This window comes from Arachis stenosperma, chromosome 9, assembly GCF_014773155.1.
Source record: "Arachis stenosperma cultivar V10309 chromosome 9, arast.V10309.gnm1.PFL2, whole genome shotgun sequence".
In the NCBI taxonomy this organism is placed as follows: Eukaryota; Viridiplantae; Streptophyta; class Magnoliopsida; order Fabales; family Fabaceae; genus Arachis; species Arachis stenosperma.
In genome coordinates, this window is record NC_080385.1 from 54,681,938 (window position 1) to 54,707,141 (window position 25,204).

A 25,204-nucleotide genomic window follows, 5' to 3' on the forward strand; every position below is an offset into this window, starting at 1 on the left:
CATTCAATGATTTATTGCACATGATATTGATCAGTAAATAAAATTACCTGGGCAGTGGCATGTGGGGAATTAATCGCTCGATCTAAAGCCGCTAGAGTTTCCAACACCTGTAATTATTCATAATGACAACTCATCAGAGAAAGAAATTCCAACCTACTAACAGATGACAAGAGATAGTATAAGAACCTACCAAAACCCATGATGGGCCCAAAACATTATGCAGTCGGTGAGCAATGTTGAAGAGAGTTCTCAAAGCCTAGTTCACAAGATCAATCCCAGTGAAATTGAGAGCCATAGGTATGTTTAAACTTTAAAGTGTACAAACTGCCAAACAAAGAACTAGGATGACCACCTGTACATTCTTGGGAGTAAGCACTATGCTTTCCCTCTGTTCAACTGATAGTTCGGACCGTTTTGATGCCGGAGATGGCAAAGCACTGCTAAATATCAAACTTTAGCCGGAATCATAATAATCCAAGCAGAAAGAAATATATCAACAGTTTGAACACCAGACCTCTTTCTTTCTGTTTCTGCTGGAAAATTGATAGTAAACTTGCAAAGGGATGCAAGAAATGAGTTTAAGGGCTCTACAGCTCGGAGAATCCCACAAGCCTGTAGAATCATGTCAACCATCATCTCTTTTTTACTATATATATATATTGACTTGACTTCACATATCACTCAAATAAATTACCAGAACTAAGATAATGGCCAAAGCTGAGTTACCTGAGTAAATGCCTGATATCCCTTTAATATTTCCAATACAATAGCCTCTCCTTTTGACCTTCATAATAACCACAAGTGATATGATATGGGATATCTCAAAAGGCTAGATTTAACCAATAGTATCTTTTCTTTATCCAATAAAAATATTATTAAGATGTAGAAATATGACATAAGGTTGTCCTCACAATGAAGTCTATCTTGGTGATTGGTGTCTTGGCACTAACATAACATTTTTTCCCTACAATTTAGCTTGCAAGATCAATACAATAATTTTGACTACTAACAGGTTGGAATCCAACAAAGTTTCATTCTGTAATAGGTTCTATTATTTAATGATGTAGGATATACAGCTTCAATTGTTATCTATACAAAATGCATGTTTGAAAACAAACCTTGATAGAATAAGGGATAATGCATCAAGTATTGTCAACCACAGTGAGTCAACCATTGAAATGCAGAGAACTGCAGTTTTACCAGTCCACTTTGCTGGTGGGTCACTGTCACATCTAGGGGACTCAAGCTGTTTACACAGAGAGAAAGCAAGTTGTTAATCAACATAACATAAATGAAGTAGAAAATGGAAAAGAAAAATCAGCAGAGATATTACCTCCCCAACATCCATGGCTTCATCAGTTAACGTTGCAACAGTGAAGACGACCCCTAGTAGGCCTTCTACTGCTAAAGTTATGGCATGTGCTTCACTGGCAACTAAGACTGCAGCATTGGAAGCATCATTATCGAGACTCCATTCAATCCCTACAAAAAGAACATCTAGAATGTTAAGCATAAAAGAACAACTATGTATTGTAACACATTACTGCAGTTTTAATGAACTTAAACAGGTCCAAGTCATAGGACATAATAGTAGAATATAACAAACAACCAATATCGTCAAACAAATCATCCCATACATGTTATTTATTCTACAGTGTTCCCCTGGCAAATTCAAATTCCCGATATGAAACAGTAGCCAGTTGGTAGAATATAACATTATTCACATCAATTCAAATTTTAATAAAAGTCCAAATAAAATCTAAAATTTAAAGCCATATAATTTTCAAGATTGTTACAGGTATAAAACCAATTTCAGACAGTGGCAAACAGAAAAATCGTTATCTTTCCCAGATAACAGATGAACTTTTATTAATGAGGACTGAATAATTGTACAAGAATGCTGGACAAGACATCCTCAATACTGAAAACAAGAATCAGCAAAAGAAGCAAAGCTTTCCAACCTCTCAGCATATTTGAGGGGAAAACCCTCTCTACATAAATGATATGGTTTGCACGGGCAACACCTAATCCTATCCCACAAGATATTCTTTGCACCAAGAGAGCATTGGGCTACCAAATCGGTTTATCAAAGCAAAAATGTTCAAAGAATGAATTCGGAAATGAAAGTAAGATTTGCAAGAAAAGATATAGAGGAATAAAGAGGCCAAGATCTTTTAATTGTACAAGCCGTCAAATTGACAGAATCAAGGAGATCCCAAAGGATTACTAAATCTAGAGCGTCTCTATCATTTAGATTGCTAAATTTGGGTAAGTCCCAATAGTAAATGGAGGCACCATGATATATTCTTTTATTTTTTTTTTTTCCCTATCACTTTTTACGCTTCTCCCCTTATTAAAATAAAAATTCTTCCTTGATCAATTTCTTTTTAATAAAGAAAAAGTAAAAAGAAAAAAAGAGCTCAAAGAATTTTTTTGGCATCAAAGAGCCATGTATATAGGTATTACGCAAGCACAGAAGAATAGTATTGAATTCCTAAACATGAAAGAAGAATAAGCGCAGCACTACCTCTCGATTAAACTAACTGCTTATATTTACGGGAAAACTACAGCTTAATCCCTGAAATTTTCATGATGTAACAATCTAGTCAATCAAAAAGAATATTAGTCTCTGATTTTACCACGGTTATAACAAGTTAGTACCTTATCCATTGAAAAGCAATAGAGATGATCATCATCTGTTAGTCATATGGATCATTATATGATGACCTGGATGTGTTTACCTCCGCACAACACACCTAAACACAATGTTAAAATAATCATCTCTTTGCAGAACATTTAAATTACATATCTACAAACACATTTGTAGAAAACACTGTGTGTTGCCTGGAGCTAAACCCATTGAGTAGGTTTCTAAGCAGTTAGCAATTTATAAAGGGACCTATTTCTTTTTAGGTGGTCGCATCAATCTCATCCAGTCTTGCATCTCAAGTATTCCTATTTATTTCTTGTTGTTCCATATTCCAGTTGGAGAGGCAAACACCATTGAAAAAATTGTGAGGCACTTCCTTTTATGTGGTCCTAAAAAGAAAGAAGGCTTGAGTCTTGGCAATATTGTGTCTAAAGTACATTACTTTGGTGGCAAAATGGCTATGATGTTTTCCATTAGAATCCCAATCTCTTTGAAATCAAGTTATCAGAAGTAAATATGGTATGGACAGGAATGGGTGGGATGCTAATTCTCCTACTCGTGCTAATACACTGATCTCAAACCCTAGGTGATGGATCTCATTTCAACTTTTGGAAGGACCACTAGATAGGAGATACCTCCTTAAACCTAGCCTTTCATTGTCTACATGATCTATCCACCTTCCATAATTCTCCTGTTAAATCCTGGATCCTCTTTCTCTTTGGACTTACATTTCTTTCTTAACCTTAATGATAGGGATACTTCTTGATTTGCTTAGGTCTCCTTGATGCCATTTCTTTGTGACACCTCTAACCTTGAGAAAAGGATATGATCTCTTCACTCCTCTGGTAGTTTGTTGTAAATCCTTCTTCTTACTCATTCCTCCAACACAACTTACTAGACAAACCCATTTGCAAGTCCAAAGCTCCCTCTAAAGTCAAATTTTTTATATCGAAAGTTATGCTTAACAAAATTAAGACCCATGACTTGTTGTAGGTTCGAAGGTCACAGAAGGGTATCTCCCCCATTGAGTGTGTTATGTGTGGAGCAAATTCATAGTCAAATTTACATTTGTTTTAGCATTGCCTCATGGCTTTTTTTTATGGAACAAATTGTTTAGCAACTTTGCCAAATGTTGGGTGTACCTGCAACCCTGGACCAATTTCTGTTGACTACCTTTGTTCGGTTTGGTAGTAGGAAAGAGGCAAAAGTTTTGTGGCATTGCGCAGATTTTACCACTTTGTACTCTTTGGTTGGAGCATAACGCATTTACCTTCAATGACAAATCTTTTGGTAAGCAAGTTTTATGGGATAGGATTAAATGCCTAGCATCTATTTGGCGTAAAGCTCATGATTTGTATAGGAGACTTTTCACTGTTGAAATTTATTCATTTTTCATATAATCATTTTTACCTTCCTTCTTTTTACGTAGTCACTTTTGTTTATTATCTTTTGTCTTTTTTAGCATATATTTAAATCCTACAGTGCAGGAATGACACGATTAGATGCAATGCAAATGTGTATAAAATATTTCAATAACTGAAAATAACATCCAATTTTCTAATTTTATTTTTCATGAATCATGACACCATATATTTTCAACGTTATTATTATAACTAAATAATATTAAAAAAATGTAAATTGTTGAAAGAAAAAATAAGTGATATATAGCTAACAAAGTCAATATATAACTAATGATCACAACTAGATAAAAAAAAACTAAGAAAAAACTGTAAGAACATCATACGTTCTAATGCTATAGGAAGTTCATCACCTAATACATAATGAGCCAATTGTTTTTCTAAATAAGAAAAAGAAATGTGACCATCAAAAATATTTATGCAAAATATTAGTAAGAATGGAAGAGAAAGAGTGCTGAGACATGAAATTATGTAGTAGGAGACAAAGAAGTGGTGTGAAGTAGATGTTGATTTATACAGTAAATATGAGTTGAAGTGAGCATTAAACGGGGAGAATGAATTAGGTTTTATTAATCAATTTATACATATTAAAAAGAAATAACAACAATATTAAAAGCATAGAGTAGCCTACATAGAAGTAAAGAACAAGAGGAGCTAAACGGTGAAGTTAAACGCCACATAGGAATCATAGAAAGTGATATATATATATATATATATATATATATATATATATATATATATATGTAACAATTTCACTAAAATGCTTATTTGATATGTTAGAAGCTATCCAAGATGTCAAGACTTTATCATGTCATTGTCATACTTGGTTTTTTTTTTATATTACAAATAGATAAATAGATTTTCCTAAAATGAAATTTGCTCTCCAAAACAGACATGTAATGTTGGAACCTCGACCATTGATGTGAACTAACATTCTTTATAATATAATTTTTTTTAGGAGTAGATAATTCAAAGTGGGAAATTAGTTGATTGTATAGATGCTATTCTCTGTGATAGTATAAATGTAGTTATATAGATAACTGTCCTTTTCTATGTTGTTGCAAACCAAGTTTATGGTTGACATGACAAACTCATAGAGCAAAAGTTTACGTGTCACTCACTCACTACACACTCCTTTGATCTCTTTTTTGATATATTATAAATTTATAATAGATAATAGATTGTTTAAAATTATGAAAAAATCTGACCTCAATATGAAGCCGTGGCCGGTGGATAAAAAAAGGGACTAAAAGCAATTATTTAACTTTGTACGAAAGAGAAAGATATCAAAGTAATTGCACAACCTAAATACGAATATCAATACCTTTGGCTTTGCTACTAAACATCCCTGCAACAGCTGCCAGGCTCTCCTCACTTGATTCTTGAATCTAGAGAATGCATCTAAAGTTTCTTCAATACATACAATTTATAATCAATGCAGAAAAAGGACAGAAAACAACCCTAGCTAACAGTCTTCACAATAGCATATGTATGATATATAAAAAGGCTGGACGAAAGTATGCATTAGCAACAATGAGAGTAAATTCCCCCTTTTTCTGGGCACCATTGAAAGCAAAACAAAGTGAGTCATTCCTTGGTACCCTGCCATTAAATGCATGACTGAAAAATTGGATGAAACCATTGTCAAAATCATACCTGTACACTTGAAACAACTCTAGCAAGAGCTTTGACCATTCCCTCCACAACATTTGTATTTTTTGGGTGCCTATGACAACAACAGATAGCAGCAATGAATACAAAATAATCAACTTGTTTGTGCGTATGCGTGTGTGTGCACTAAAGAACTAAGTGGATAGATTTGATTTAGGTTGCCTTCTAAAAGTTGCATTTGTTTCACCTTTTGAAAAGGGTGATTTTATATTTTGATTATTTTATATTGTTGAAAATAGGTTGTTCAGAGAAGCTATTCTTTTCAGTTTATACCAAAGACTGAAATGGATTCTTTTGAGAATCTATTTATTTTAAATAAACTTCCCAAATTATATGAAATGTAATTTTCTTTAGTCAAAACGGTGATATGTTGTCAAAAATGGCTAAAAGCCTAAAACAAATGTACCCCAGAAAGGGAACCTTAAATCACCATCTGGATGATAGGAAAGCATAACTCTAGATGAAATGATGACATATTGATAGCAAGAACCTTTTCCCAGACATTAGATGCAGAATAATGTAACATAATAACTGATATTTAGATAAATAAGTACACCCCACCACATTGCATCCAACTACTATCATGATTTCTTTTAAGAGATTCTGGTTACATTATTCTAGCTTTCTAGCACGGCCGATTTTATATTTTTGACAATAACATAGACAAGTGGAGGAGAAGGTCCGCAAAGCATCTAGTTAGAAGGGTGAATCAGATGGAAATATACAAGTGGCAAAAGGTAGACGAAGACCTAAACAAACCATAAACGAGGTAATGAAAAGAAGTCAATATGTAAACAGTCTCATTGTAAACATAATATAATATATGATAGGCAGTGTTTGGTTAGTGCCCATGTCCATCAAAGACATGGACACAGTGGCACATTTCCACCGTTTGTTAAGACACGTTTTTTATGAACACTGGCACACAAATGCACATAATATACATGTCTTCAGTACCCCTCTTTAAAGCAGAGACATTGAGACACATTCTATAATACACGAATTTTGACACTTTCATCCTTAATTATTTTTCAAATTGCCAATTTTATCCTCAACCTAACCCCTCTTTTCCCACTCTCTCTGCTCCTCCCTCCTCCCTTTGCCTTCCTCTACCACTGTCCTCTCCCTCCATCACCAATCATTACACCACCACCGCCACCAACGCCTCAATGCCCTCCTCTCTTCGTCCTCCTCTTCATTCCACCCTTCCTCCCTCTGCTCTCTTTTTCATCTATTTCTACTCTTCCTTCGCAACCCTCCCCCGAAGCCGCCATCATTTTCTGCCTCACCTCCATCTTTCTTCAACTTCATCGAGTCACCTCTGTCACATCTCCATCCCACTTCATCGACATCATCTCCCTTGTGCCAACTCCTTCCCTGCCTCTGTTTTTTTTTGTATCAGTTTTTTTAAAAAACCAAAAGTTAATTGTTGAACCTTTTACTATGTTTTAGTTTTTTTTTTTATTTGAATTGTTGAACTGATGATTAAATTGTTGATGATATTGATTTGGAGTGAGGTTGAAAATGGTGCTGAAAATCAATGGTGGTGGTGGTTATAGCTGGTGTAAAATAGACATTTGAATTAGACAATTGTGTCTTGTACATCATCACCAAACATGTAAAAAAAATTGTGTATGTTTATGCCTATGTCTATTTGTGTATGTGTTCTTGTGTCTAAAGGACACTAACCAAACACAGCAATAGGGCACAATGGCATCATTTAATCCATGTAGCCGACCTCATCTAGTGAGATAAAGCTTTGTTGTATTTTTGTTGTTTGACAATAACATGGACAACAAGGGTAAGTACTCATCCCTAAAGATACAAGCATTTGATAACCAAAGAATTGAATAAATGTGCAATGCCACATAGGCTTTACATAGTACAAATCACCAACTATGGTTTACTCCCTTTTACAAACCTCCATCAGTTTCTTAAATATATAAACATGCCGTATTGAGTCAAATCTTCGAAAGACTTCCCCATTCTATGTAAATCTAAATTGTTAAAATATCCATTAGTACTGAGTAGTACTGACAAGCAATGACCTATATTGCCAAGGTGCACACAGAACACTACAATGGGATAGAGTAGTTATAAGGCGTACTGATGAATCAGTACTACCAACCATTATGGACAATATCATAAAACAAACAAAAGTATTAACTTACATATCAAAATTTTGGAAAAGAATTCGCAAGGTCCGTGCCTCGACACAAAATCCCTACAGTCCATCATTTCTAGTTTTAGATTAAAGATTGACAGATCGAATCAATAACCCATATGAAAGGAAAATGAAAAGAATAACAATGAACATATGGATTACCCTCAAAATCTCAAGAACAAGAATTCGATGCCATAGTGGCAAGTCAAGAAAGGTAACCTTCAATAACATACTGAGAAATACCTGCAAATAAAACATAAATAAATAAATGAATAATATAGCACCATCAGATTCTGTAGAGAATGGGATGCTATCGATATATTAGGAGGTTCAAACTAAGATCACACAAATTACTCATTGTGAGGCATTAAACTTACCTCACATTCAGTGATGAGGGAAGAACTATAAAGCCTAATAATATGAGCAACTGAACGCAAGACCAAACGGCGAAAAATAGGTTCACCGGCTTCTCCTTCCAGCTGTCAACAAGTTAAGGAATTATGACAAAGCAAACCCTATATTGTATGTAAAGTATAAACTCTTATGTAATAAAGAATGTTGATAGTGAAACATAGTCATCTTGTTTAAAAGCATAAATTACCTCTGCATTGGTACGAAGGGAAGTCATCAGGAGTGAACATATCTGCCTTCTTAAAGCCTGAGAAAATTTCAGAAGAAATATAGACATAAAAGAATGAAAAATATGTTTAATATGATTACATTAAAGACCTGAAAGAACGTTAAGAATTGCAATTAAACATGGACACCTGCTCATAGGGTAGTAAGATTCTGAAAACAGCAACATAATTGGACAATATGAACCTGGAAAACATTACATAAGTGTCATAATGAATATTTATTCACAATGCAGACTCGGCATTTTTGTATTGAATAAAACGGAATTCAACAATCCAAACAACACAGTTCTAAAGAACAGGGATAACCAAGTTTATAGAATATGTAAGTCAAATTCTCAATAGCTCAATAAATAATGTATGTGGAAACAAGCGGATGTATATCTAACTAAAAAAGACATTATCAGTTTGAAAAGTCAGAAACTAATGTGTAATGAATTCAAGAAGCACCAATTTCATCATAGACGTTAGCATTATAAGCAAAGAAATTCCATGAGAAATGAAGAGTCATGAGGCATATATAAAAACGGAAAAACAATAAATATTCAACCGATACATTAACGTATTAACTTAAAGTAGTTTAACTTAAAAGTATTTCTTTGTTTCGATTTTACGAAGGAAAAAATTTTAAAAGTAGTGCTTTTCATTGTGAATTGTTTGTATAATATATAATATTTGATACTTAGGGTAATTTTGATTCAGAAAGAAAAAAAGTGAAGCTAATCAACTTTCTGCCTATAATGAGATTCGCAAGTGTGCACTCAATTTGTGCCAATAAAAGCATTTCACTCACCTAATCTCGATATTTGTCAATTTATAAAACAAATTACACATGCTATAAATTTACTTCCCCCCCCCCCCCCCCTTCCCCCAAAAACGCGGGAAAAAGAAAACACTAAATTGAGGCTTTTAAGCTCTTGTAAGGAGGCAAAGGTAGTTTACTGGCTTTTACCTTTTATCATTTCATGCCATGTTCTGGTATCTTTATTTTGCAAGAAATGCTATAATATGCAGTGATTTTTTTTTCTGTTTTTCAATTGTTGACCTTATTTAGGGAAAAATTACTTATTTGTCATGCTTTTGCTTGCTCATGATCTGATCAATGGTGTTTCTTTATCTAACTCTCATATGGATTGTGATGCTTTATTGCATGATTTAACCACATAAAGATTTAGTTGTTAAATTTCGTATTTCTGACTAAAAATGCCTCACACTTCTTTTGTACTCTTTTCTTCTATTTTAATAAACTTGCTTTTCTGTAAAAATTCAACTCACCTGTTACCTCCTCTTCTCTCCCCTTCCCTACGAGTGATGGTTCTCACAATAAATTTTCAGAAAATATTTGGGTTGGTAATGCCTCACTCACCTATCTTACATACTACAACTCTGTGTCACTTATTATCTCTGGATGACATTTTGAAGTTTTTCACTTTCATTTTGTTCAAAATTTGCATGATAAAGTGGCTAATGAGCTAGAGTTCTTACTTTATTTAATCATCTTCAACTATGCAAGGACCTAAACACTAAGATTCAGACTCATGACTCCTTTAGTATTTTAATAATAAATCTTCTTTTCAATTCTTAACCTTGCCTATCATTGAAAATTTTACGTTGAACAAACTTATTTGGAATCTAAATTTCCCTCCATTCATTAAGGTTTTGTTTGGATTGCAATTCTTAATTTGATTAGACCCCATGTTCTGTCCCCTAACAATGGGTGGTTTGGATTCAAATTAGGGGCTTTTTTTCTCATAGTACACAGGATCTTTGTGGATTAGGATTTTGGTATCTTGATAGAATCATGGGTTTGCCCTATGGACCTAAATCAGTTTCTTCTCACTAAATTTAGAGGTTTTGGCTCATATAAAAATGCAAAGATTCTATGGCACTCCATGGTTTTTGTAGGTCTGCCGGATATGGTTCAAAAGGAATGCCAGGATCTTTAATGATTCCTTTTCGACTATTGAATTCATTTAATATAGCAGTAATTTCTGGCTTCCCTTGGTGCTCAAAACATGATCTACTTAAAGGATTCCTTTAGCTGATATTCAAAGGGAATGGCATGCAACGTTACCTAGCTAAGCTTTTTATGTTGTAGCTATATCTTATGTATGAATTATTTTCTTTTGTAAATTATGTTGTAATGAGGTTTCTCTTGCTACCAAAAAAGAATTATTTAACCATCTGTTTATTCTCAATTTATTCATTCATTCTAAATTTCCAAAGTTGGTGCATTATCAACCAACCTATACTCCATACAAGCACAACATATGAATAAAATCAGAATTAATTAAAAAGAATGATTAGATCAATGAGGAAAATAAAATATTTATAAATTACAGGATGAACTTATGTGCTACAACTAATTATTTTCATGTTACAAGTTATCTTGTTTCCAGCTTTTGCTTTACTGACTTGAAAACATGAGCACTTCAATTGTATCACAATATACAAGAAAGATAAAATAGAATAAATAAAGATGCACCAAATTAGTAATCAGTTATTTTCCAACATTTTCCTTATGTAAAAAAATTTTAAAAATTGATCAATGTTCACTTAAATTTAAGAGAGTGAATGAAAAGATAGCCAAATCCAGGTATCTCAATCAATATCTCATTGCAAAGAAGAAGTTGAACCACATAAAACAGAAGTTGCAAAAGATTTCGTACTCTATAATATCAAGTGCAAATGTCCTTGGAAGAATGTTAACGCGTAACCACGCTGCCTGATAAACAGAAGAGAGATTGATTTCATTTAGTAAAAAAATGTCATCAACTAATATTAGGATAAAAATGCATTACATATATAAAAACTATAATCTAAAAGGATTCCTAGATTGTCATAAAATAAAATTTCTACAAGGTGGATCTATTATTACAGAGAAAACAGAGGTTCTATAAGCACATACAGATCCACCTGCGGCAAGAGACGTCAGGTCTTCTAGCAAGCGCAGACCAAGTCTTCCAGTTTCAGTTAAGGTCCCCCTCATTGATGGCGGCCCTCCAGATATTGATTCACAGTCTAATGAGCTGCACAGTGTAGTGAACATGGTATAACAGTATAAGTTCAAATCTTGAGAGTAAAGTAATCAACTTGAGACAAACCAACAACCAAGTCTTAAATCAAAGTTGCACTTGCACACCCATATTCATCTGGGAAAATTAAAACAATGGTCTGGAATTATATTAGCACAGGGTGCAACATACTCGGATAGATTGATGCTACGGTTAACATCACCGGTAACTGAACTTGTCCTAGATAGCTGACCTCCAAAACCAAATTTGCCAGCAGGAAGCGACTCTGCCAAAACTACTCGATCAAAAATCAAGGCCACCGCTTGCCTAAAGGTAGCGGCTGCAGTACTGCAAAAATTATAACATAAGCACTCATGAGGGACTGATAAAAAAAATATATTAATATGGACAAAAAGTAGTCAGGGAGAAAAACTTCCTGAATTTTCAACATTATTAGATACCAAAGCACTTATGTGCTCTCTGCAACAATTTAAGCTTTTGAGAGAAACGATTCATGACAAAAATGATAAGAAAAGTAGTTTGTACTTACTTTCGCACACTATCAGAAGATCGAGTGTTTTCAAGAAGCCTGAGACAGATACCAAGAGCTTGGGACATGGTATCCTGAAAATAATTTAAGTATAATATATTTAATAGCTTAGTTTACAAATTTGTTCCCAAACAATAACAATACCAATAATTGAAGGCTTTAAAAATATGTTTTCAATCATTTAAATAAAGGTAATTTCTATTTTATTCTCTCTAAAAAGGTTTAGCGGAGATTAATATTGACCCAACTGATCTCTTAGACATAGTATCTCTAGCTGAATGTCATAATATGGAATGGCCCCGGTTTATCTAGGTGTTCCTTTAGGTGGGAATCTGTTAAGTATCTAAGGAAAGTGGGAAACCACACCTTGAAAGCTAACTAAAGAAGGGGGAAGAACCACTCTCCTTATATACAACATCAAGCATCCCATACTACCCGATGTCGGACTTTAAGCACCCCATAATACCGAAGTCTCTAACAATACACCGCCCCTGGAGAGCCGACATCCACGGCAGCTTCACTCTATCGACACTAACCCAGCGGCAGCCACTTTGCTACCGGCTATCAGTATGGTGCCGACAACCAAGGCTCTGATACCATTGTTACTTATCTAAGGAAAGTGGGAAACCACATCTTAAAAGCTAACTAAAGAAGGAGGAAGAACCACTCTCCTTATATACAACATCAAGCATCCCATATCACTCTATCACACTAACCCAGCGGCAGCCACTTTGCTACCGGCTATCAGTATTTAGTATTCACCTTATTCCAGCAAATAGGTAGCCCTTTCCATGGTGCCGACAACCAAGGCTCTGGTACCATTGTTACTTATCTAAGGAAAGTGGGAAACCACATCTTAAAAGCTAGCTGATAAGGGGGAAGAACCACTTTCCTTATATACAACATCAAGCATCCCATACTACCCAATGTGGGACTTTGAGCACCCCATAATACCCAAGTCCCTAACAGAATCCCACTTCAACCTTTTTCGAGATCTTGTTGGGAAGAAGATTTCCAAGTGTTTTCAAGTTTGGAATGGAGCATTTTTTTTTTCCCAGGAGAAAGGATCACTCTTATTCAACCTCGCTTATCAAGTATCCCTCTTTATTTCCTATCTTTGTTTCACATACCAAAGAGTGGACTGTGGGTAAAACCATTGAGAAAATAATGAGGGATTTCCTTTGTTCTGGTGATTTCGACTCAACACAGGATCATTTGGTGAGTCGGGAGACTTGTTGTCTAGCCAAAAACAAGGAGGATTGAGTCTTGGTAATCTGATATCAAAAAACATTAGTTTCGCAACAAAATGGCTATGGTGCTTTCCCTTAGAACCACATTCTCTTTGGCATAAGGTTATAAAAAGCAAGTATGGCTTGAACGGAAATGGATGGGATGCAAATCTTGCTTCACGTGCTAATCACTCTACCCCATGGAAATTTATTTCTAGTGGTTATGCTACTTTCATACTGTAACAACTGGTACCGGAGAAAAGGAAATTCTCACAAACAGAAACAGTATAGAAGGAAAAGGAAATGAATCAAGATGATTACACTCCTACTGTAGTATTATTAAATAGGAAAATGCAGAAACTCACAAGGAACAGTACGATAGTGATGGCTGAGGTTTGGAAGCCAGCCTCCCTCCTAGCCCTGTTCTATTCTCTCACTCTAATTCCTACCTCCTCTCCCCCAACTGTTACTACTAATACCCCTCTTCTACTCCCTTACCCAATTCAGTTAGCAATTACACTTGCTTCCTGACCCTCCCTCGTGCTTCCCTCACTAACTGTGCCAGGTGGCAGGATAGTTACAAAACCCACCCTAGCCCATAGTTCACTCAATTACAGTTAGGTCCCTAATTTCTAATTAGTTTGGTACATAACAGTTTTACTTTTAGTTGGGAGGATGTCTAATTCTCCACTTCTCTGTAATCAATGCCAAAAACAATTTAGCACATCGCATTTGCTAAATTAATTATATATATATATATATATATATATATATATATATATATATATGCAGTTTTCTAGCACAATATAGCATAATTAATCCATGTACTCAACCCCAGGTAAGTGAAATAACAATAAAGTTTGGTCATTGTGGTTGTTCAAATATATTTCTGATTTTATATTTATTTATGGGTTTAAATTTGTATTTCGTAAAAGAACTTTATTTAGATGAAGAGAAGTATGACATAACATAAGAAATCAACAGAATTTCTTTACAAAATAAAAAAAAATAACAAGGAATAAATAAACAAAATCAATGAAGTAGAGCTTTCCCACCTTGCAACATATCAAAGAGGGAAATTTCTCTAAAAGGATCATGTGCAATATATAGAATAGAGCCAAACACCTAATCTTATCCTACTATAATGGTACAACACTCCACAAAAAGGGAGCCATATGCTGACATGTATTACTAAAATATCTGCTAAAAGCCAAAATTTTCTACTTATAGTTGAATATCTTAACATCTTAATTACTTAATAATGTACCAATTTGTTGTTGTTGATGATAAAAGTTTTATATTAGCATTACAATTTAAATATGTAATACTGATTTTAGGGTAATAGATAGTCCTATTCAATTATCTAATGTAACACAACTAAACACCTTAAACTGATCCATAACATCATTTTCTTACTAACATGCATAAGGTTCAATCCCTATAGTAAGGAAATCATCCTTCCTCTCTGAAAGTGTCAACAGTATGACACAGTCCATTTCGCATCATGGTCATTATCTAGATCTATTAGTACCATTAGTATTATCAATCTAGATCGGTACATTAAATTTGAGGGTACAGTCATCGTACCAGCCAACTTCCACCTATAATATAGTTAATAAATGGTAAACACTTATAGTTGATGTGGCTTAAGCTTACCTCATTTTCAGGATGTAAACGTGACTGAAATATTATTGATATTGTTTGAAGGGTCTTGAGCTGAACTCCCTCATCTGCCATCTCAGCATGCTGCAGGAGCCAGGGAACAAAGGAAATAAAGAGAAAGATTAGCAACTTATCAATGCTTTATTTAGCCTTATCACTAGAATGTAACAAAACCATCATGCTACAGCTCTTGCACAGACCCAAATTATTTCATTCCATTCATTTCAAAGTAATAAGATGCAGAAGTCGCTATAATCAAATATAAAGCTAGGCCACAAAATAAACATTATGGCACAACCAATATGGCCAAATGGCAAAGCAAAAATTAAGATCCGAGTGAAGTCTTCTACCATTATATGATAAAACTAGTTATGAGAACTTACATTTTTCAGTGTAGCTAAAATCTCTCTCAGTGCTGATGGCAAAACAGCATCATGAGATATCAGTTTCTGCAGACAAGAAAGTCCAATAACACTAAGCTTCACTGTTCGGACTTCACATGCCATCAAAAATATCCGTAATATGTCCTCATTATGCGCAATCTCACTAGGACTTGACAATGAACGAAGCTGCAAGTAATAACAAGAAAATGTAAACATTTTATAACTGCCATCATTCTAGCCGGCATCAAATAGCAGCTACCTGGCATCACACTTCAACACCTAACAGAAGAAACAAAGTGTGTTCCGAAAGAATCTGAAACATCATTCCAAATTTCTCTAAAAGAAAATCATACAATCCTAATTTTCTGATAAATACTCTAAATTAAGGCACAAACTTCGATTATCAACCCAATCAAACTGCATTAGCACAATCGCAACGATCTTCAAGCCAGGAAGTGGAAATCGAAACTCACAACACTTCTACTTCCTACAATCACCACAAGCACTGCTACAAAACCTTCCAACTTGAACTAGAAAATTTAAAAGCGGGAAAAAATGCGGCAGAATCTCGCACGTTGCAGAAAAAATGCAATTCAGAATGCAAATGAGCATTAGATTGAAAAATATAGAGCATGGAAGAGTGACCTTGAGGATTGCGTGTTCGGCGCCGTCTTTAACACCCGGATAGCGACGGCGGGCTTCAGCGGAGAGGGCGCGAAGGTCGGATTCCAAGACCGCCATGAAAGCCATCTCGGAAGCTCTCGCTTCCGCAAAAGTGTGAGGAGTCGTAAACGGTGATCGTTAAACTGTGAAGCTCAACAGAGAGAGACAAAGAGGGAGAGGGATGAGAGGAAGCGGCAGCTCTCGTAGATCTTGAGCCTGAGAGGCTCAGACTCGGAGAGACACGGTCATAGATCCGGTGTGAGTCGCACGTGCTCCGTCATGGGGGAGGATGGGCCTTTGGGCTTGGAAATGGGGCCGTCGTATAAGCCAGCACCTATTTATGTATGATGTCACTTATGGCAGCAATTGCCCACTGGCAAAAAAAAATTCTCACTGCAGAAATAATCTAAACTCAGTATATATGTGGCCGAGGCATTGCACCAATGACCAATATGTTGGCCTCACATAAGCCACATCTCAGGTTCGAATCCTAGCTATAGCTGAGTAGTGATAGAACCTTTAGTGTATGTGAGTGGGTGTGTGCTATGTAACCTAGAATTAGGGGTTGTCCAATCCATCGACCAAAAAAAAAAAAAAACTCAGTATATATGAACTGAGTTATGCAATTTGGTATACAAGGCAAAGAAGAGTGTTCCCTCCAATTTAACATCATCGGTGGTTACGACGCGTGACAGTCAAAGGATAGTGTTTCTTCCACTGCGTCGAAACAGAGATTTTTCTGCACAAATCCATTCTCAAAATCAAATTCTCTCTCCTTCCTTTTATTTTTGGTGACTGAACATTAAAAAGTAGCAAAAGAAAAGAAAACTAAGCTTCACGGATTTTCATCATCGCGAAGATCCTTCTATGAGAGAGATTTGCTACTTGCAATAGAAGAAGAGGCTATTCTATGACGAGATATCTCCACCATTTCAAATTCATTTTGTCTCTACTCTTTACTCTCAAGTCTCAAGTCTCAAGTCTCATCAGATTTCACCTCCCCAAAACGTACCATCCACTTCAAAACAAAGTTGAGTTGGACCGCATGTGAATCCATCAGGTAATGTTCGCCATTCCTTCCAGGTTCTCCTACCTCCCGCTTATGCTATTTCACCATATCAAAACATGGGTTTAAGTTTTGTGATATTTTACATCTCATTTTTTGCATAAAAATCTAATATAGGATCCGTATTTTGAGGTTCCTATGAAGAAATCTAACTTTGGGGATCATTGAAAGTTTGGAATCGAGGATGGTGCAAAGCCTTAGGTGTACAATGAAGCGCATGAAAAGCTGTTATCTGCCGTGGCTGGGGTGGGGATGGACGGGGTGGCGGTGGCACTGAACGGGTCGTGGTGGTTCACAGTGGTAGCGCAAATACACCCTGAGCGGCACAAATGCGGACACGTGGAGTGGACTCTTGATAAAGGCCTTTGAGAATCTCTGGGGATCCGTCCATCTCTCTCTTACATTTGCGGTTATGCTTTGCTATCAATTTAAATTGATTTATCTTTTGTTTTTTATTTTTCATTAATGTTTGAAAAAAAAGACTTTCTTGGTGATATGTTGCATGATGCATACAAGAGACAACACTCATGTTTTGGATCAAAGCCAAATTCTTAAAGAGGAGATAGTATTGTCTCTTCCTTAAGAAATTATGCTTTCTATATGTTAGGGATATGCTAAAGGATCCAGATCTTCGGACAATATTTCCCAAAGCTTGAGATGTCAACGACAACCGTACATACCCGTGACATTTTCTATGGATTTCAGGAGTTTCTTAAGTAGGCCGTAAGATTTTACATTGTAGAGCGACAAGATTGTGACACGAGTTGTTGCTATGTCATACAGAAGTATCGTAGACCGGAGGCCACTTGTCAAGTGTTACATATGCCAAGCGAGGGGACTTTCAGATGTAGCTGCAAGAGGATGGAGTCATATGGGCTCCCATGCGTGCATATAATTATGATTTTGGTTGGTATGGATATTTCCTTGCAGCAGAGTCTTGTCCTGAGGAGGTGGTGCAAATGGGCAAAGAGAAATCTTTTTAAAGATAAACAAGTGTATGATATAGGCAATGATTTTCTTAGTATCGCAGCAGGATTAGTACCTTTGTAGACCAATGCAAGCATTTAGCAAAGGTGGCATATCTTAGGGATGAAGACTAAAATAAAAATTTTCACTGAAAGGATGGCATGGGATACAATGATGCTAGAAGTCAAGAATGGTATGTTTGTCGGTCAAGAGTCGAATACTGAAAGCATCAATCCGGCTCGTTGTGGGGTTAATGATCCGGCCCCTGTGCACACAAAAGGCACTGGGAGAGATAATGATTGTCCTGGCAACAAAGGACCAAAGAAGAGAAAATGTAGTTCTTGTGGTGTACTTGGTCATCGCCGATCTTGCTGCCCAAATAAACCCTCTTCGAGCAAGGCATTTTCGGAACTACTCTCTGATCCCGAGTGTTGCCAGGCAAATTCCCAAGTAAGATCCATGCATATATAATGTAGTTGGTTATTTAGTTTGTCTATGCTCTTGATATATTTTCACCATTCGTTGCCTCTATTTGGGTTTAGAATATTTAGTAACATGAATGTACACCAAAGACTTGTAGGTTGGCAGCATTGGGCAGAAGAGGAAACGCAAGGTGGATCTTCTAATCACATTTCTAGGATTCATGCCTTAGTGGGGACTTTTGGTGCAACATCTTGTTGAAAAGTAAGCAGATCTTACTGATTGATGTGGTATATTCCTTAAGTTGAATTCACTTAGGTGCAAGAACTAGACCCATATGGGCTCAGCTATGCACAATTATAAGGGGTGTGCCTATGTCGTGGAAAGTTATGGTTACTAATGATATACTTATTATTTGTATTCAGTCTGATCCAATAACCAATGTGGAATTGTGTAGTATGATACTTGATTGTAGTAATGCTAAAAAAGTACTTCTCCAAAGTTTGTGTCAGTAGTTGTGTTGCGACAATGTTAACCACTTATTATATAAGAAATGGCTGGCGTAGTATCAGAGCTTCATTCCATTGCCCGATAGGTATGACGTCCAGTTTCTAGAACAATTTGCATGAAAAAGTCTGGGAGTTGTGTCCACAGATCAACGTATTTGGGGCCGCAATTTGCAAGGCAAAAGTATTTTCTCGATGTGGTATTAGAAACGGATAACATAAAGGTTGTACTGGCTTTCCTAAATTCTGAAGTTCACGGTGATAGTTTTGAAATACTATTTTCAAATACCAAAGTTGTGTTACTTAGGTTTAGAAATTACCACATCTCACACGTCTACAGAGGTGGGAACTTAGTAGCCCATATACATTCTACTATTTTCATTAAAAGTCTAAATGACGTGTGATTCGAAGAGCTTGCAACACAAATATATAATCAAGTCCATTTGGACTCCATTGATATTTTCCTGTAACGTACAAGACATACTCCAATAAAAAAAAAGATGAAATCAATTTCACATGTTGTCCGCTTCATAACTCATGATTCATAAAGCACTAACAAGTATGAAATTAAGTTCCAAAATATGTGTTGTTACACGTGCTGAAGGCAACTTTCATCAACTCCTGGACAAAGGGCTTGTTTGGGTGAACTTCTAATAAAAGATCTTTTTTCGAGTTATCTTTTTTTAAAAGATCTTATTGAAAAGCAAAAGTAATTTTATGTTTGGATATCTCATGTAAAAAGGTCTTTTTATCTATCAATTATGTTTGGGTATAACAATATAAAAGTACTTTTTTGTTTATTTATTACATGAAAAACGTCTTTTTTTTTTAGGAAAAAATATCTTTTAAAAAAAGATGTAAATTACAGCTTCTCAAAAAAGACCTTTTTTTTATTTTACTAGTGCTTTTACTTTTACTACTAGAAGTTTGCCAAACACGTTAAAAAATAAAAAAAGATCTTTTTTTATTGAAAAAAGATCTTTTTTTAACAAAATAATGACGCACAAACATACACAAAATCAGCCTTGACATCCAAGGATTTTGGGGAAGTGGATCTTTTCTTTACAACGCATTTCTGTTAGAGAAAAAAATGGCACATTTGCCTCTTTGTGGAAGTCCATGGGTTTTGGCGCCAAAGCCAATCCCACATCCACCTGTCTTCCTCTATTAACAAAAACATGGAAATTTTGCATCGATTGGACTAATTTCTCTCTACCTCCTTCCTTCTCATGCCCTGCCATAATTGCATTAAAATCTCCTACAACCAAATATCAATCATTCATATGTCCAATTACCTCTTATAAGTCAGCATATTGTGTCATACAAGTATTATCAATGCTGTGAAGGTGCACTCCCAACACTTCCTAATTGATTTTCTTTTTCGGATCCTCAATAGTGAAAGCATGAAAAACTAAGCATTATGCTTGACAAACATACATACATACATACAAATCATCACAATACTTTTTACATTTACAAGAATAATTTATACAAGTAATATACAAACATATATTACAAAATTATAAATCCTATCCCTTTGTACAAAAAAATTACGACAATAATAAAAGCGAGGGAAAACAATAACTAAATACAATTTTAGTCAGAAAAATAAAGTAAGACACGTCCAAATGCTCAGTAAACTCTTTATAGGGTTCCTTGTCCGTTTCTGGAAAAATATTGGACTATAGGGGGTGAGATCCTAACCCGAAGGTCTCAGTAGAGGGGTTTCAAAATTGTCATAGAAAGATAAATAAAAGAAAGTTTATTTTATGGTAGTGATCATTGCTTGTCTTATGAATTTATTCTCTAAATTATTCCTTTCTCCAAAATTCGACACATTCGATAACTAACTCGAACATGGTCTCTCTATTACGCATGCCCAAGAGGAATACATCGACGGAGTGTGCCCTACCACCTTCTCCTAGAAGTATCTCCAGGGAGAACACATTGAGAAAGAGTGCCCTACCACCTTTTCTTGTGAGGCCGAGCCATATAAAACGAAGGAGAGTGTCTTTTCACCTTGCAACCAGAGAGAGAATGTGGGAAAAAATATCGAGAGATAGTGTCCTACCACCTTTTTGACATCCAACATACATAATTAAGAGAAAATGTGGGAGAATAAATTGAGGAAGTGTGCCCTACTACCTTTCTCACATCAACAAGAGAATATGGGAAAATAAAATCGAGGAAGAGTACCCTACCACCTTCCCCACATCCTTTCCAATACAATACTCATATTTCAATTATAATCACAATTCTATATAATCATATTTATCACAAGATTAATTATTCTCAAGCCGTGAGCGGGATAAAACTACCGTACTCAAGGTGGGCGCGGGACAAACCACCATCCTCAGAATATTGATATCTCATTTAACAAGTTTTTATCGGGAAAAAATTCAATAAAACTCATTATACCCACTCCTGACATATTCAAAGCCTTTAAAATAGTTATCAGTCCATATAGAGGTTACAGAGGGCTACAAGCTTGCCGAAAAAGTTTAACAGTTCAAAATTAGCGTTTCTAGAAAAATCTGCACATTGGTGTGTATGCAGGCTTTGTGCGTACGTGCGGAACATGACTCGGTTCCTTAATGGTTCGTGAATGATGCGTACGCAGGATAGGTACCTATGCGCAGAACCTAGTTCTACTACTCTTGCTGCATAATCTGCAGAATTCAATTTTAACCACAATTTCTCAAAAAATCATAACTTTTAGTACAAAATTCATTTTGACTCCGTTCTTCAATGGTATAAAACTAGACATCTCCAATTTCATTTCAAAATAAATTTCATAAATTTTCAAATTTCGGGCGTCAAATTATGCCCTTCAAAGTTGGGCAAAAAATCTACCATAGTGCAGATTTTTCTGTACTATTTGAAAATTCCCAAATTCTTTTCACCAAAAAGACTCAAAAATCATTTTACTTCTCTAATCTGTTGAAACATAATCATTTATTCTTAAACAATTACTTTAAATTCGCTAAAATGCCCTAAAACATAATTTCTAGTTAGAATTTATTGAATTGAACTTCATGACTAGAGCCTTTATGCAAGTAATGTAACAACCCTAGTTTTTGAAAATCAAATAATTAGTTATTTGTGATTTGTTTTATTTGCTGATAATTTTACTTTAAGAAAATTATTTTACTAAAGGTAATTAAATGGAGTTTCATAAAAATCTTTATTGGATATTTGATATAATTGAAATTATAATTTTAGTAATTGAAAAATAAGAAAGAATTGTATAATTTAATTTAAATAAATTCTATTATGAATGGCTTGTGTTATTAATTCGAACTCTTGGAAATTAATTTATTGAAAATGATTAGATTGATATTTATAAATACTTTAAGTTTAAGTTAATTAATATTTAGGTACAAATTTTATTATAATTAGTTATCTTATAAATTGAAATTAAAGTTTCGAAGATAGAAAAATAATGAAAAGTTATATCATTTAATTTGAATGATTAATATTGAGTTTAAATTATATTTTATAAAATGTGATTAATATGTTCATTTTATATTTTAAATTATAAATAATTGATTGAACTTAGCAATATGATGATAAATAATGTTTCTAAATATTTTTACAGAAACTTTTCGCATACAAGCGATTAAGGCTTGTAAGCCTTACAAGTCTAATTAACGACTAACCCCAAAACACGCTCCTAGTGTTACGTAGCTTTCACGCGCTATATAACAGATTGCGCGAATATATAACTTCCAATTTTAAAAGATTTCGTTTCCTTCTTCGTTCTCCTTCTTCCCAAATTTCTTCGTTCTCCTTCTCGCGCGTTTTTTTCTGCCTTTTCGATCGTTCTTTTTCCCTCCTTTATCACTGGTTTATTTTTCATCATTGACGTCAGTTCCTCTCTCTGTAACTCTAGCTTCATTCTTTTTCAATTTTCTGGTTTCTGAAATCAAAGTTTGAACTCGTTTTGAAGATAATGGATGATTCAACCTCAGATTGTCAGCTGAATCAGGGTGAAGTGGATTTTAAATTTGAATCTAACGAAGTTTCTGAGGTTTGATTTACATTCAGCTAATTATGATTACTTTGAATTTTGATGTAGTTATTCGTCTATCATTGTCTAGCTGAATAATTCGTGAACATTGACTTTGAAATTAATGCGTGAACATAAATCTATGGATTGAATCTAATGTATTAGTTTTGATTAATTATCTGCAATTTATAGCAGATGCTCGGGTGTAGATCAAAAAATTTTGGGTGTATTTTAGGGGAAGTGTGGGTGTATTTATAGTTTATGGCTATTTTTGTTATTTTAGTTGAGTTATTTTCGTTTGAGAGTCTTAGATCAGAAATTATTGGGTGTATTTTTAGTTTTTGACATGGTGTATTCTGCAGCCTCTCTGTGATGTTGATGACCAGTTTGTTCTCAAGGTTGGAATGACCTTTACCACCCTTGAAGATGCTGAAAATTTTACAGGGACTACGCCAAGGTTGCAGATTTTTCTACAAGAGTTCGGAGCACAAATAGGAAGGGAAACGAGATTAAGAATCAGTTGATTACATGTAGCAGAGAGGGTGACGATCGGTTTTCTATCGGTAAAGAAATTCACAAATAAGTTCGCGTTGTAAGTATAGTTTCTAAACCAACAGAAAATCCTTTCATACAAAAGTTTTGTTTGTCACTTAAGCAAACCCAATAAAAATAAATAACTGAAGTATTCAAACCTCGGGTCATCTTCTCAAGGAATTGCAGGTAGGTGTGTTTTATTATTGGTTATGGAAAAAGGTATATTTTGGATTTTTGAAATAGAGAACAAGTAATTTAAATGGCAAGGAAATAAATTAATAATTAGAAATCTCTTGGCAAGGTATGAGAATTAGAAGTCCTATCATAGTTATCCTTATCAGGTGTGATGAGAATTGGCTTTTAATCCCACTTAGTTAACCTTTACTAAATAAAGGAAAGTTAAGTGGACTAATTAATTTGATCCCTCAAGTCCTAGTCAATTCCTAAGAAAAGACTAGAGTTATTCAAATTCAAATTAATTAGCAAAAATAACAATTATCGATCATGATGAGTTTGATAACTCAAGAGTCTCCAATTAATCAATTAAAGCCAAGAATATAAAAAGCTAAATAAAAATCATAGATCTAAAATACCTCAAATTGCATTAATAAAAGAAAAGCAATCCAAACATAAAGAGTTCATAAACCAAATTGAGAAAATAAGTAAAAGGAACTTTGAACCTGAAAATTGAGAAGAAGAAATCCTAATTCCTTTAAGAGAAATCCTAATCCTAATCCTAAGAGAAAGGAGAGAACCTCTCTCTCTAAAAGCTACATCTAATCCTAAAATTGTGAATTTGAAAGTCGTATGAATTGTTGTTGATGAATGGATGGATTTTCCAATTTATAGCCTCTAATCTGTGCTTCTGGAGTTGGATCTGGGCCAGAAGAGGGTTCAGAAATTGCTAAGAGCATTTTCTGTAATTTCTACACGTGGCGTCTGTCACGCGTATGCGTGGGTCACGCGTTCGCGTCATCTGGAGTTTTGCTTTTCCGCGCGTCCGCGTCCGTTACGTGTCCGCGTCAGTCACGCATCCGCGTCAATTACGTTCTGCACTAGGCACGCGTCTGCATCGTTCACGCGTTCGCATCGATGCCATTTTGCGCAAGGCACGCGGTCACGTCGTCCATGCGTTTGCGTCGCTGCTGATTCTTAAAAAAAAAACACCCTTTTGTGCGTTTCTTCCATTTTTGTGTGTTTTCTTTCTGTCCTCTAAGTCATTCCTACCTTATGAAACCTGAAAATACTTAACACACAAATCACGGCATCGAATGGTAATAAAGGATAATTAAATTTAATATTTTTAAAGCATCGGAAACATGTTTTCTCATATATCATAAAACAAGGAAGGAATAGTAAAACCATACAATTTACATGAATAAGTGGATGAAGATTTGATAAAAACACTCAATTTAAGCACAAGATGAATCATAAAATAGGGGTTTATTAGAGGGAAAATGGAAATCTAAAATATCTCCGACCGAGAAGACAAATCCCACAGCCGGTTTAAACTGTCCAGCAAGAATTTATATACACACATTGAAGGATGTTGGTGCTTGGATTATTTCAAAGGTTGTGCTGCATCATTCACACACTTGCTGTCCAAGTAAAGCAGAGATGCTCAAATAGCACAGGGAACTAAGCATGTCCATTTGTCGTACAAT

General features: G+C 35.0%; 1 protein-coding gene across 3 annotated transcripts in view; it reads right to left on the reverse strand.

The window, feature by feature from the left end:
• The window catches only part of LOC130950643 (uncharacterized), a 37,083-nt gene extending 20,820 nt beyond the window's left edge, over window positions 1–16,263 (reverse strand). For 2 of the 3 annotated variants that reach the window (XM_057879198.1, XM_057879196.1), the window contains exons 1-21: window positions 16,022–16,263; window positions 15,377–15,562; window positions 14,988–15,077; window positions 12,103–12,176; window positions 11,745–11,900; window positions 11,447–11,567; window positions 11,208–11,263; window positions 8,671–8,725; window positions 8,505–8,561; window positions 8,281–8,382; window positions 8,066–8,146; window positions 7,911–7,963; window positions 5,725–5,794; window positions 5,393–5,456; window positions 1,334–1,482; window positions 1,119–1,246; window positions 727–784; window positions 515–612; window positions 353–437; window positions 191–256; window positions 48–107 (exon numbers count right to left, since the gene is read on the reverse strand). In XM_057879198.1, coding sequence (XP_057735181.1) covers window positions 48–107; window positions 191–256; window positions 353–437; window positions 515–612; window positions 727–784; window positions 1,119–1,246; window positions 1,334–1,482; window positions 5,393–5,456; window positions 5,725–5,794; window positions 7,911–7,963; window positions 8,066–8,146; window positions 8,281–8,382; window positions 8,505–8,561; window positions 8,671–8,725; window positions 11,208–11,263; window positions 11,447–11,567; window positions 11,745–11,900; window positions 12,103–12,176; window positions 14,988–15,077; window positions 15,377–15,562; window positions 16,022–16,126 — 1,914 coding nt within the window. In that variant the 5' untranslated portion in view covers window positions 16,127–16,263. The remainder of the gene's footprint in view (window positions 1–47; window positions 108–190; window positions 257–352; window positions 438–514; window positions 613–726; window positions 785–1,118; window positions 1,247–1,333; window positions 1,483–5,392; window positions 5,457–5,724; window positions 5,795–7,910; window positions 7,964–8,065; window positions 8,147–8,280; window positions 8,383–8,504; window positions 8,562–8,670; window positions 8,726–11,207; window positions 11,264–11,446; window positions 11,568–11,744; window positions 11,901–12,102; window positions 12,177–14,987; window positions 15,078–15,376; window positions 15,563–16,021) is intronic. The other variant, XM_057879197.1, reaches the window with a different exon arrangement.
• Between the last annotated feature and the right edge of the window lie 8,941 nt (window positions 16,264–25,204).